We start from the raw sequence: 13,140 nt of genomic DNA, 5'->3' as shown, positions 1-13,140 counted from the left end.
GAGACACACCCACAGACACGCGGGTGGGGTGGTGGAAGAGACATGCCCAGGGAGGGGCAAGATGGGCGGGGAGGTAGACACGCCCACATACACGCAAGGGGGGCTGGGCAGGAGAGACACTGTCATGTCCCAATTTCTCAGGATGACTCAGGTTTGCTGATTCCCAGGTCAGGAAAAGGTGAAAAAACACCAGGGATCCTGTAACTCACAAAAATCAATTTTTATTTGCTCACAAGAAGAACTGGCATGCTCACCACCAAAACTGGTATGAAACTATGTCAGTAAACTGTGTAACCTGCTAACCCTACATCACCAAACGTATCCTAGACACCTGGCTTATTTGGGAATCAGTTCAGGGAAGACAATAAGGCGAGCCCTCCCGTCGAGTCATGGGGTTCAGAGCAGACCCCCTCGCTTTCTAGACTCCTTCTCAGAGAGGAGCCCGGGGTGGCTGGATCCACTCCTAGTCCCAGACTTGGTCAACGAGACGAGGTGTAGGGATTACAGAAAAGGGAAAGAGAGAGAAGGGAAAGATTTCACCAGTCCTGGGTCCAGCGTTGGTTTAGTCAGCCGAGGGGTCCAGTCCCGGTGGGCTTGCACACGTGGGGCTTCAGTTTGTGTCCTTTTATCATCCTTGACCCTCCTTCGGGAGGGTACTCAAACTTATTAGGCTAATTAGGTGTCATGAGCGGTTTCTGAGCCTTTGGGACTTGGGGGTCATTTGGGGAGTAACTTCCCCTTCCCTGCACGGTGAGTTGCCCAGCTCAGCACATCAAACCAGGGGGCTGTGCACCCTCCGGCACGACCTCCCCTCCCCTCCCCTCCCCTCCCCTCTTGTTGCCGATGGGTGCTGATCGGCTCCTTTTCACCTTGGGTTCCTTCCTAGGCAGAGATCCTTGTTATGCAGTCAGTCCTTAAGCAGAACTTGCCCCACCACAATGTTTGAAATACTAACTCTCAGTCCCTCACAGAGAGCTTCCTCCAAAGGAGAAAAATCATCTTGGGTAGCTTCCTTGGAGAAGTCTGGGGTGGCTCCAAAAGAAGAAAAGCCCCACTCCTGGCACGACCAAGCCCTGCCGCGGGGGCCCCACCTTGCCAGTACGTTGCCTCACACCCCCCTGCAAAAGGGGTGGAGAGGCAGGGATACAGTGGACTCAGCGTTGCACACCCTCCTCCGACTGACCGTGCCTTGAGCATTGGACTAGATGATCTCCGGAGGCACCTTCCAATTACAACGATTCTGTGATTCTGTGGTATTAATCATTACAGCATCCATACCGTATTTATAGCCTATAACTGTAGAGTTATACCAGCTACTAGGAAGAGAATTAACTCTATCCCAGCTGAAACCAGGACAGCCCTGTGATGCTGGGAATTGTGTACTGCCTGCATCAAACTGTGTTCCCAACTATTAACTACACCTTTTGTAAGCCAGCTTCTCAAAGTTGTTTGCTGCTAGGTATTGGCCAACAATAAAATGCACAGGGAGAGAGAAGGTCTCAAAGAAAAGCCGAGCCCATTAAAAAGTAAACAGATGTTGCACAAATGTCACTTGGAAATAAGGAAATACGGTGGAGTGTAAGGAATTACAGCGTGCAAGTATTATCCGGTATATGGTTTGGCAGGCAGCCATTCTCATATCCTCCACATTCAGGGGCCCCAGGCAGAACTCAGTCAGAGATAAGAACTTTCCTTCCTCTTCAGAAATGCTCTCTCCTTGCTTAATACGGAACAAATTAATGAAAGGAATTACACAGTGCGCTACAGCAGGAGGACAGATATCACCCACCCAAGACTTACGCTGTGGTCATGAAGTCTTCATGAATCAGCAGGGTCACAAAAGTACGACTCAGGAAGGGATGCTGCCATGGTGATGATGAGAAGAGGGTGGAAAGAATGGAAGAAAGCAAGGAGCAATGACGGACTGCCAAACTCAAACAAATACAGTGCTCTCTCTACTATCAGGGGATCAAACACCTGCAGGCTGTTCAGAAACATATACACACTACTGGCAGTGCCTTCCAAAGGGATTACACTGAGGGAAGGAACCTTAGTCACAGACAAGAGCAACATTTCAAGCATCTTCTGAACACTACACGACACCACAAGACATGCAGCAGAATTTCAAGGACCCAGCCTACTTCTCCAAAGGAGAAAGGAGACAAGTGTGGCACAAGATTTAATGTAGCCTCAGGTCTGGAGACAGCCTAATTGGCATGGTGTTCATAGCACATTCTCTTCAATTCTTCTGCAGCTAACAACAGTCACTTCCAGAGTAAACCCAGGCCCTGGCAATGCCTGTGCACATCTCATTGCAAAAGCAAATTCACTCACACTCATAAAACCACTCTCTAGGCAGAGGCTTGAGCCATTGCCTATGGCATTTTTAGCCCTGCTGCAACCTCACTGGCACGAAAGCAGGGGTTTTGGAATGCCACGACGCTGTTCTGTTTCTCTGATTCAGGGATACTTCCTGGCTCAAAAGGATCTCAGTCCTAGTTTCTGCATGGGTGCCACCACCTGAAAAGAGACTTAACCTCAACAGTTTAGAAGACTTTCCAAAAGTCTGTGAGGACATCAACCTTGAACTGCTGTCTGATGATGATCACAGCCCTGAAGGATGTACACAGGGAGGCAGATTATGCTGAGCTACTGCTTTGGCTTATGAATACTAGCATTATTAATTACTCATCAGAGGCTGAGACAGCCACAACTCATAAAGTTTCAGACCAAGTTTGAGCCCTACAGAACACTCCTTCAGCAGGACCCAACCTATAAGCACCTGCTTTGGAATACCACCCTCAAACCTAAGCAGCTCCAGCTCCTTTTTCAGAGCAGCTCAAACTTCTGGAATTATTATAGATCGCAGGATTCTCAGTCCCCTCTCAAACTAAAAGCTCCAGAGTTCCTTGAGTGAGCTGGTCAAGGTTTTGCCCACTCACAAAAGCACTTGCCCATCATCTCTGTGTGCCTGACTACCAGTCAAAAGCAGATTCCTCCACGGCAATACCCTCAGGGAAACTCTCTTTTTCACTTCTAAAGGACCATCCTCTTCACTTGTTTTACATCTTCCCCAGCTCACCAGACTACTCAGCACCCTGTGCTTTAGTTACTTTTCTGGCTACTAACTCAAGCTTTCCATTTGAGGCTTACCATACAACTGTTACCTCCCACAACCCTCCTATTCATTGTCCCCTGCATACACAAAGGCTGCTTTACTTTCTCTGCCTTGCAGGCCAGCAGTACCACAGACTAAAATACTCTCCCTTCACTCTCATTTCTCAGGCTTGCCACTACAGCACCTTCTAGAAACTGAGAGCAGCAGTTATCCTAAAAGTCCTGCTCAGCGCCCCTCTGCCTGCAGGAGAGGCACGCTGTTGTTTCAAAACAGGACAGGTTTGTCACAAACACATTTGAAAGAGGAGTGGCAGTGCAAAGGGAACCTTGCAAGAGAAAAAATCCCTAGAGCACAACAAACTACTGCCAGTGAGAGTTTCCAAAGACTCCTTCTACATCCACACTTGAGTGCCAGATTGCCAGGCCAGTAAAAGGCACTTTGCTAACAGCTGACAGCCCAAGAAATAAGTACATACTTTGAGTACAGAGCTCCACAGCTGTGCTGGTTTTGACTGGGAGAGTTAATTTTCCCCACAGTAGCTTGCATGGGGCTGTATTTTGGATTTGTACTGAAAACAGTGCTTACACAGCATCAAGGCCTTTTCTGCTCCTCACACTGCCCCACCAGAGAGTCAGCTGGGGGTGCACAAGAAGCTGAGGGGGGACAAGGCTGGGATGGCTGACCCCAACTGACCCAAGGGATATTCCAGACCATAGGATGTCATGCTCAGCAATAAAACTGGGGGAAGAAGGAGGAAAGGGGGACATGCCCAAGTAATTGTCAGGCACGACGGAGCCCTGCTTTCCTGCAAATTAAACACCTGCCAGACAATGGGAAGCAGTGAACGAATTCCTGATTTTGCTTTGCTCGCATGCACAGCTTTTGGTTTACTTATTAAACCATCTTTATCCCAACCTGCAAGTTGATTCACCCTTCTGATTCTCTCCCTATTCCCACTGTGGGGCAGCGAGTGAGTGGCTGTGCGGGGCTTAGCTGCTGGCTGGGGTTAAACCACTACAAAGGCTCTAGAGCTTCTCAGTTGAACGCTTTAAACAAAGTTTCAAAATACCGTCAGTAAAACCAGCCTCTTTTCCCACTGAAGCACAAAAACCACACATGGCAGTGAAACAGGAGCATTTTTTACAGCGCACATTACTCTCTCAGGCCGATGCTCAGCCTGTGTGAGAGCAGTAGCCACTCTGAAGTGACCACTTTCATGGTCAGTGAAAGATGGCAGGAAAAGAGCAGCCCCCACCGTCTGCATTTAGGGTCTCCTATGAACTCACTGCTACCTGCAGTCACCAAACTGCAGGCTGTAGCTTCAACATGTTCACCTGCCAGATTTTAAATCTGTACGCAAGCCTGCCTGCATGAAGAAATCTGGTTTCAGGCAACCAACACTGCCGACCTCCCTGAAGCTTGACAGGCCTCTTGCCCCGGGGGCTGCCAAAAACGCCCGGGCAGGACTGCGTCGCAGCCCGCCACGACGCCAGGCTGTGAGGGACACCCCCGGCGGCTGCGGGTGCCTGCGGGGACAGCCGGCAGAAACTCCTTTCTCTCCACAGCCGCACGTCTCCGCGGTGCCCGCCGGCCTCTGCCGGACAGCCACCAGCGGCAGGCAGTCCCCTACTGCCCCCGCAGCCCCGGGGGCGGCAGGGAGGGGCCGGGGCTGGCCGGGCATGCGGGGAGAAGGCCGGGTACCGGCGCCCCGGCCTGCCGCGAGGGGAGATGCCACCACCGCCGCCACCTTGGCCCCGCTGCCGGCCTGCGAGACCGCCGGGCAGCCCACCGATCCACGGACGGCGAGTAGCCCCCGCCACGGCCACCGGCCCCGCCGCCCGCCCTTACCGCAGACGGGGCCGGGCCAGAGCGGAGCCGAGCCCAGCCGAAACGGGATGGGCCGAACCGAGCCGAGGGGAGCCGAGCCCAGCCGAAACAAGATGAGCCGAACTGAGCCGAAACGAGAGAGCCGAACCGAGCCGAGCCCAGCGGAAACGAGATGAGCCGAACGGAACCGAGCGGAGCCGAGCCTCTCCGAAAAGAGAAGAGCCGAGTGCAGCCGAGCCCAGCCATAACGAGATGAGCCGAACCAAGCCGAGGGGAGCCGAGCCCACCCGAAGCGAGAAGAACCGAACGGAGCCGAGCCCAGCCGAAACGAGATGAGCCTAGCGGAACCGAGCCGAACGGAGCCGACCACAGCCGAAACGAGAAGAGCCGAGCGGAGCCGAACGGAGCCGAGATGAGACGAACAGAGCCGAGGGGAGCCGAAACGAGAAGATCCGAGCGGAGCCGAGCCCATCCGAAACGAGATGAGCCTAGCGGAACCGAGCCGAGCGGAGCCGAGCCCAGCCGAAACGAGAAGAGCCGAGCGGAGCCGAACGGAGCCGAGATGAGACGAACAGAGCCGAGGGGAGCCGAAACGACAAGAGCCGAGCGGAGCCGAGCCCAGCCGAAACGAGAAGAGCCGAGCGGAGCCGAACGGAGCCGAGATGAGACGAACAGAGCCGAGGGGAGCCGAAACAAGAAGAACCGAACCAAGCCGAGCGGCAACGAGCCGAGCCGAAACGAGAAGAGCCGAAAGGAGCCAACCCCAGCCGAAACGAGATGAGCCGAACGGAGCCGAGCCCACCCGAAGCGACAGGAGCAGAACCGAGCCGACGGGAACCGAGCGGAGCCGAAACGACAAGAGCCGAGCCCAGCCGAAACGAGATGAGCCGAAGAGAGCCGAGGGGAGCCGAGCCCACGCGAAACGATAAGAGCCGAACCGAGCCGGGCTGAGCCGAGCCCAGAAAAGCGAGATGAGCCGAGCAGAGCCGAGCCCAGCCGAACCGAACCGAGCCCAGCCGAAACGAGATGAGCCGAACCGAGCCGAACGGAACCGACATGAGCCGAACGGAGCCGAAACGAGAAGAGCCGAACGGAGCCGAAACGAGAAGAGCCGAACGGAGACGACGGCAGCCGAAACGAGAAGAGCCGAACGGAGACGAGCCCACCCGAAGCGACATGAGCCGAACTGAGCCGACGGGAACCGAGCGGAAACGAAACGAGAAGAGCCGAGCCCAGCCGAAACGAGATGAGCCGAACGGAGCCGAGCCCACCCGAAGCGGCATGAGCCGAACCGAGCCGACGGGAACCGAGCGGAGCCGAAACGACAAGAGCCGAGCCCAGCCGGGCGGAGTCGAGCCCACCCGAAGCGACAAGACCCGAAACGAGAAGAGCGGAGCGGAGCCCAGCCGAAACGAGAAGAGCCGAACGGAGCCGAACGGAGCCGAACGGAGCCGAAACGAGAAGGGCCGAACGGAGACGAACGGAGCCGACCCCAGCCGAAAGGAGATGAGCCGAACGGAACCGAACGGACCCGAGAAGAGCCGAGCCGAGCGGAAAAGAGCACAGCCGAAACGAGATGAGCCGAACCGAGCCGAAACGAGAAGAGCCGAACGGAGCCGAAATGAGAAGAGCCGAACGGAGCCGACCCCAGCCGAAACGAGATGAGTCGAACGGAGCCGAGCCCAACAGAAGCGACATGAGCCGAACCGAACCGACGGGAACCGAGCGGAGCCGAAACGACAAGAGCCGAGCCCAGTCGAGCGCAGAGAGCCCACCCGAAGCGACATGAGCTGAACTGAAGCGAGGGGAGCCGAGCCCAGCCGAAACGAGATGAGCCGAACCGAGCCGAGCGGAACCGAGCCCACCCGAAGCGAGATGAGCCGAGCGGAGAGGACATGAGCCGACCCCAGCCGAAACAAGATGAGCCAAACGGAGCCGAACGGAGCCGAGATGAGCCGACCCCAACCGAACCGAGAAAACCGAACCGAGCCGAGCGGAGTCGAGCCCACCCGAAGCGACAGGAACCGAACCGAGCCGAGGGGAGCCGAGGCCACCCGAAAAGAGATGAGCCGAGCGGAGCCGAGCCCAGCCGAACCGAACCGAGCCCACCCGAAACGATAAGAGCCGAACCGAGCCGAGCGGAGCCAACATGAGTCGAGTCCAGCCGAAACGAGATGAGCCGAACCGAGCCGAGCCCACCCGAAGCGACATGAGCCGAACCGAGCCGACGGGAACCGAGCCTAGCCGAAGGGAGATGAGCCTGTGATAAATGTGGGGCAAAGATTGTTTATCAAAGCTAAGAATGAGTAATTGGGAAATACGTTTTGTTACTGAAACCAGTTAATTTTAATTCATCTTTATATTGTAACAATTAACCGTTAATTAAACCCTCAGGTTAAGCAATAAGGATGTACTAACGATTTTACTGATATGTGTGGGGATGTACTGATTATTGTGAGGAATGTGAAGAAAATGTTCCTAACACTTGAAACAAAGATAGGTCAAACAAGAACTGTGCCTGCGAAAAGAACAAGATAAAGATTGAAAAAGAAAATATGAGAAACTAAAGAATGCGCACGTTGCGGGAAGATTGCAAGCACCAACCAGGAGCTCAAGTTTTGTAATATGTATGAGATAATTAAAAACCGAAGGACTAAAACTATAAAAACAAGAGGTGTGAATGTGCTAGTTACGGCAGTCGGCGGAGCGCAGACTCCCCTGCCGTCCAGCGCTGTTCTTTGCTCCTATCCTACTTGCTACAATTAATAAATTTTAATTGGATTATAGTCCGTTGTGGTCTCAATTTATAACAATTCTGGTGCCGTGACTCGGATAAGGAATGGTAGGCTTTGGTCCTCCGGGGAGGCGCCCCGCGATACTCCGCGGCCCCGCGACCAACAGCTTACTTCAACCTTACCGACGAACCTAAATTCTAGGATAGTGAGCAAAGGGAGAACCGGTAAAATCCCATAAAAATTCTGTGCACGGGAGTCCGGACGAAGACGCAGGGACGCGTGAGTATATTGCGAATTTGTTCGCGGGTTAGCCGTTCGGGCGGGATTGGGTTTCCTGGAATATAACGAGTGAGAGGTTCGACATACTGAACCAAGCGAGTGTGGACCCTTAAGTACTGCGTTTCCCAACTCCCGCGAGGGACTGGGCCAGGAACAAGGGGAGCGACTAAGTGTGTGTTTGTGGATATTCCAGAAGATGGGGGCGAAGGGCAGCAAGCCTTCGACTCCCATGGGAAGGGTACCCACAGTACCTAAGAATACCCCTCTGGCATATCTCTTAGACAATTGGAGATATCTCCCTGGAACTCTAGGAAAAGATAAGCAGAAAATGATAAAATATTGTACTAAGATATGGGGAGGGAAGAAGATTTCTAAAGAAATCTTTTGGCCGGTCTACGGGTCAAAAGAAGATTGGGTAAGACAGCAGCTAAACCTCTGGGTCAATAATAAAAGACCCAGGTCATAGAACTCATATGCAAGACTTGCGAACTATAGTAATCCAGGAGATTAGAAAAGCAGTACCCCGTGGTCAAAACATCAATAAGGCATTTAATAAAATGCAAAAGAAGGATGAAAGTCCAACCGAGTGGTTGGAACACTTAAGGAAAGCACTTCAATTATATTCTGGGGTAAATCCAGATGATCCTGTTGGACAGGCACTTCTTAAAACTCAGTTTGTGGCAAAATCATGGGAGGATATTAGAAAGAAACTTAAAAAGTTAAAAGACTGGCAAAATAAGGGATTGGATGAATTATTAAGGGAGGCTCATAAAGTTTATGTAAGGCGGGAAGAAGAAAGTAGTAAACGGCAAGTAAGAATGATGGTAGCGGCAGTAAGAGAAGGTCGCAGGGATCGAGGCGGGGGATACAGGTTTTCTGGAGCAAGACAAGAAAATGGGACAACGAAGAGGGAACAAAGACGGTGTTTTTATTGTAACAAGATGGGACATTTGAAAAAGAATTGTAGAGAAAGGATTAGGGATGAGGGAATATCAAAAATGGAATAGGAAAGTCAGGGGCTCTACATTTTGGGGGACCGGAGTCATCGTGAGCCCTTGATAAAAATAAAAATAGGTCCCCATAAACAAGAGTTCACCTTTTTAGTAGACACTGGGGCTGAAAAATCGACTGTTCGGCAAATACCTGAGGGATGTAAGGTTTCCCCTGAAAAAGTACAAATAATTGGAGCAAAAGGGGAACCCTTTAAAGTAAATAAAATCAAAAATGTGATATTTGAAACAGAAAATAAATTTGGAATGGGTGAACTCTTGCTCGTCCCTGAAGCAGAATTTAATCTGCTAGGACGAGATTTAATTGTTGAATTACAATTGGAAATTAAAGTAAAGAATCAAGAGCTAATGGTGTCTACTTATCCTTTAACCGTAAATGATCAAGAACAAATTGATCCAGATGTGTGGTATTCTCCAGACACAATAAGTAAACTGGAAATACCACCAATTAAAATTCAAATTTCCGAACCCCACATACCCGTGAGGGTGAGGCAATATCCTATATCTCTAGAAGGACGGAAAGGATTAAAACCAGAGATCGATCGAGTACTAACACAAGGGATTTTGGAACCCTGTATGTCACCTTTTAATACTCCCATCTTGCCTATAAAAAAAAGGCAAATGGAAAATATCGGCTTGTGCATGATTTAAGAGAAATAAATATAAGAACAATATACACGGTTTCCAGTGGTAGCTAATCCTTATACGTTGCTAAGTAAATTGGGCCCCCATAACTCATGGTATAGTGTAATTGATTTAAAAGATGCGTTTTGGGCCTGTCCCTTAGCTGAAGAGAGTCGTGATTATTTTACATTTGAATGGGAGGACATAGAAACAGGTCGCAAGATAATATAGCTAAGACAGTCACGGTAGCTTGTGAGACCTGTCAAAAGGTTAACCGAAACAACATGAGACAAAAACCTCTTGGAGGACGTTCCCCAGCATATAGACCCTTTTCACACATACAAGTGGATTTTACTGAACTACCCAGGATAGGGCGTTATAAATATTTATTAGTAATGGTGGATCATTTAACACATTATGTTGAGGCTTTTCCTACTTCCAAAGCAACTGCTAACCAAGTCACTAAAGTATTACTTGAACATATTATACCTCGATATGGGGTACCTGATGTAATCGACTCAGACAGAGGAACACACTTTGTGTCAAAAATTGTTAAAGATCTAACAGAAAGCTTGGGTATTAAGTGGGAATACCATACACCATGGCATCCACAAAGTTCGGGAAAAGTTGAAAGGATGAATGGAGAAATCAAAACTATTTTGACCAAATTAATGATAGAAACCAAATTATCATGGATTAAATGCCTACCCATGGCACTATTAATCCTCAGGACTAGACCCCGGGCAGATGTAGGAATATCAGCATTTGAAATGGTGTATGGTATGTCCTATAGAATTGAAAGTCCGCAGACGAATGTTTTAATTAGAGATCGTGTAATTAATGAATATGTTTCGCAATTAGCAGAACATCGGAACAAGCTTTGGGAACAAGGACTGATTGTGCAACGACCCCCGTTGGACTTAAAAATTCATAATTTTAAACCTGGGGACTGGATACTGGTTAAAACGTGAAAAGAGAAAACCCTAAAACCTAATTGGGAAGGACCTTATCTTGTTTTACTTACTACAGAAACTGCCGTTCGGACTGCTGAACGTGGATAGACTCATGCTAGTCGCATTAAAGGTCCAGTAACCCGACCCCACTGGAAAATAATCAGTACTCCAGGTGACACCAAGATAATCATGAAAAAAATAAACCATGATAGAAACTCTGTTTGATCATTATGAAGCATTACCTTTTAGTGTAAAAAGTGTTGTAGTTTTTCTTGTTGCTTTTTAATTTGTCTCTTATTGTGTATTATATTTAGAAGTTTACAAAGTGTACCAAGGGAGTTTGTTAAGCCTATGCAGCCCCATAACATAGAATATAAAAGACATACGGATGAAAGTAGGGTGCGTATCTTTGATGTTCGAATTAAGGGTAATGATCCAAACTGTAATTGCTTTCCATTTGCTTGTTTCAGGTACAAAGTTTGTCGAGAAAATTGATGGAAGCACTGTGAGTATGGTTATCCTCCGATAGGAGTTTGTATACAGTGCTGGAAAACTCAAAGAAATTTTACCAATCAGAAACTAAGACAATTGGTAGCAGAACAAAAAAAGATTCTTTACGAATCCCGGGAATGGTGGGAGATTTTTTACTAAAGGCATAAATCCCCAATATTATTGTTACCATTCCAACAAACCAGTCCCCTTTATGGCTGAAATTTCAGCTATAAAGTGTAGAAGGTAAATACTAACCGTGTCTTGCTTTGCCCCATTTGTTAAAGCCGCAAAGTGGGAGGCCTATATAAATAGGTAGGAGACCCGAAGCGGCTATTCTCCTGAAGAATTCCCTTGCTGCCGAGAAGATGGTACACCCCGTGACTCGAAGCAACCGGGTCGACGGGCGAGGCAGAGGAGGAACAAACAGTGGAGAAAAGAACCAGAACAATGGGACCCAAGAACAATCGTGACTGAACTTCCCCAGGACTGGTAGGAGTATTCCAAAAACAATACAACCAAAGTATTCTCTGCTCCTCGGTATACTTCTGTTAATGAAATCAGCAAATGGAAATCACCCTGAGCCCGGCAACTGGACATAGGAAAAAGCCCAAAAGAAACACACCGAAATAATGGGAGGAATTTATTGTGATTGTGGGACAAAGTGTGATAACTGTAAAAAAAGGATTGCGTATAAATATGAAGATGAAGATACGCTTTAATAAACAATTGGATTATAAAAAAAAAAAGGGGGGATTGTGATAAATGTGGGGCAAAGATTGTTTATCAAAGCTAAGAATGAGTAATTGGGAAATACGTTTTGTTACTGAAACCAGTTAATTTTAATTCATCTTTATATTGTAACAATTAACCGTTAATTAAACCCTCAGGTTAAGCAATAAGGATGTACTAACGATTTTACTGATATGTGTGGGGATGTACTGATTATTGTGAGGAATGTGAAGAAAATGTTCCTAACACTTGAAACAAAGATAGGTCAAACAAGAACTGTGCCTGCGAAAAGAACAAGATAAAGATTGAAAAAGAAAATATGAGAAACTAAAGAATGCGCACGTTGCGGGAAGATTGCAAGCACCAACCAGGAGCTCAAGTTTTGTAATATGTATGAGATAATTAAAAACCGAAGGACTAAAACTATAAAAACAAGAGGTGTGAATGTGCTAGTTACGGCAGTCGGCGGAGCGCAGACTCCCCTGCCGTCCAGCGCTATTCTTTGCTCCTATCCTACTTGCTACAATTAATAAATTTTAATTGGATTATAGTCCGTTGTGGTCTCAATTTATAAGAAGCCGAACCGACCCGAGCGGAACCGACATGAGCCGAGTCCAGCCGAAACGAGATGAGCCGAACCGAGCCGAACGGAACCGAGCGGAGCCGAAACGAGAAGAGCAAACCGAGCCGTGCGGAGCCGAGACCACCCGAAGCGAGATGAGCCGAGCAGAGCCGAGCCCAGCCGAACCGAACCGAGACCACCCGAAACGAGATGAGCCGAACCGACCCGAGCGGAGCCGACATGAGTCGAGCCCAGCCGAAACGAGAAGAGCCGCACGGAAACGAACGGAGCCGACCCCAGCCGAAACGAGATGAGCCGAACGAATCCGGGCCCACCGGAAGCTATATGAGCCGAACCGAGCCGATGGGAACCGAGCGGAGACGAAACGAGAAGACGGTAACCGAGCCGAGCGGAACCGACATGAGCCGAGCCCAACCGAAGCGAGATGAGCCGAACCGAACCGAGCCCACCCGAAACGAGAAGAGCCGAACCGAGCCGAGCGGAGCCGAGCCCAGCCGAAACGAGAAGAGCCGAACAGAGCCGAACGGAGCCGAACGGAACAGACATGAGTCGAGCGCAGCCGAAACGAGAAGAGCCGAACAGAGCCGAGGGGAGCCGACACGAGTGGAGCCCAGCCGAAACGAGATGAGCCCTACCGACCCGAGCGGAGCCGAGCCCACCCGAAGGGAGATGAGCCGAGCCCAGCCGAACCGAACCGAGCCCACCCGAAACGAGATGAGCCGAACCGAGCCGAGCGGAGCCGACATGAGCCGAGTCCAGCCGAAACGAGAAGAGCCGAACGGACCCGAGA

General features: G+C 49.8%; 1 protein-coding gene across 4 annotated transcripts; it reads left to right on the top strand.

The window, feature by feature from the left end:
- The first annotated feature begins 4,288 nt into the window (after positions 1-4,288).
- LOC142037475 (uncharacterized) lies at positions 4,289-12,342 on the top strand. 4 transcript variants are annotated; one of them, XM_075041968.1, is made up of 2 exons: positions 4,289-7,959; positions 11,017-12,342. In XM_075041968.1, exon 1 carries the CDS (start codon positions 5,972-5,974, stop codon positions 6,608-6,610), a length of 639 nt encoding a protein of 212 aa, XP_074898069.1. In that variant the 5' UTR covers positions 4,289-5,971; the 3' UTR covers positions 6,611-7,959; positions 11,017-12,342. The 4 variants fall into 4 exon arrangements, with proteins under 4 accessions (XP_074898069.1, XP_074898068.1, XP_074898066.1 ...); XM_075041967.1 differs by lacking the exon at positions 11,017-12,342 and adding an exon at positions 10,623-10,764; XM_075041965.1 differs by lacking the exon at positions 11,017-12,342 and adding an exon at positions 10,458-10,764.
- Positions 12,343-13,140: the final 798 nt, after the last annotated feature.

Source organism: Buteo buteo, chromosome 11, assembly GCF_964188355.1.
Source record: "Buteo buteo chromosome 11, bButBut1.hap1.1, whole genome shotgun sequence".
NCBI classification, from domain to species: domain Eukaryota; kingdom Metazoa; phylum Chordata; class Aves; order Accipitriformes; family Accipitridae; genus Buteo; species Buteo buteo.
This window is presented reverse-complemented; position numbering and strand designations above follow the sequence as displayed.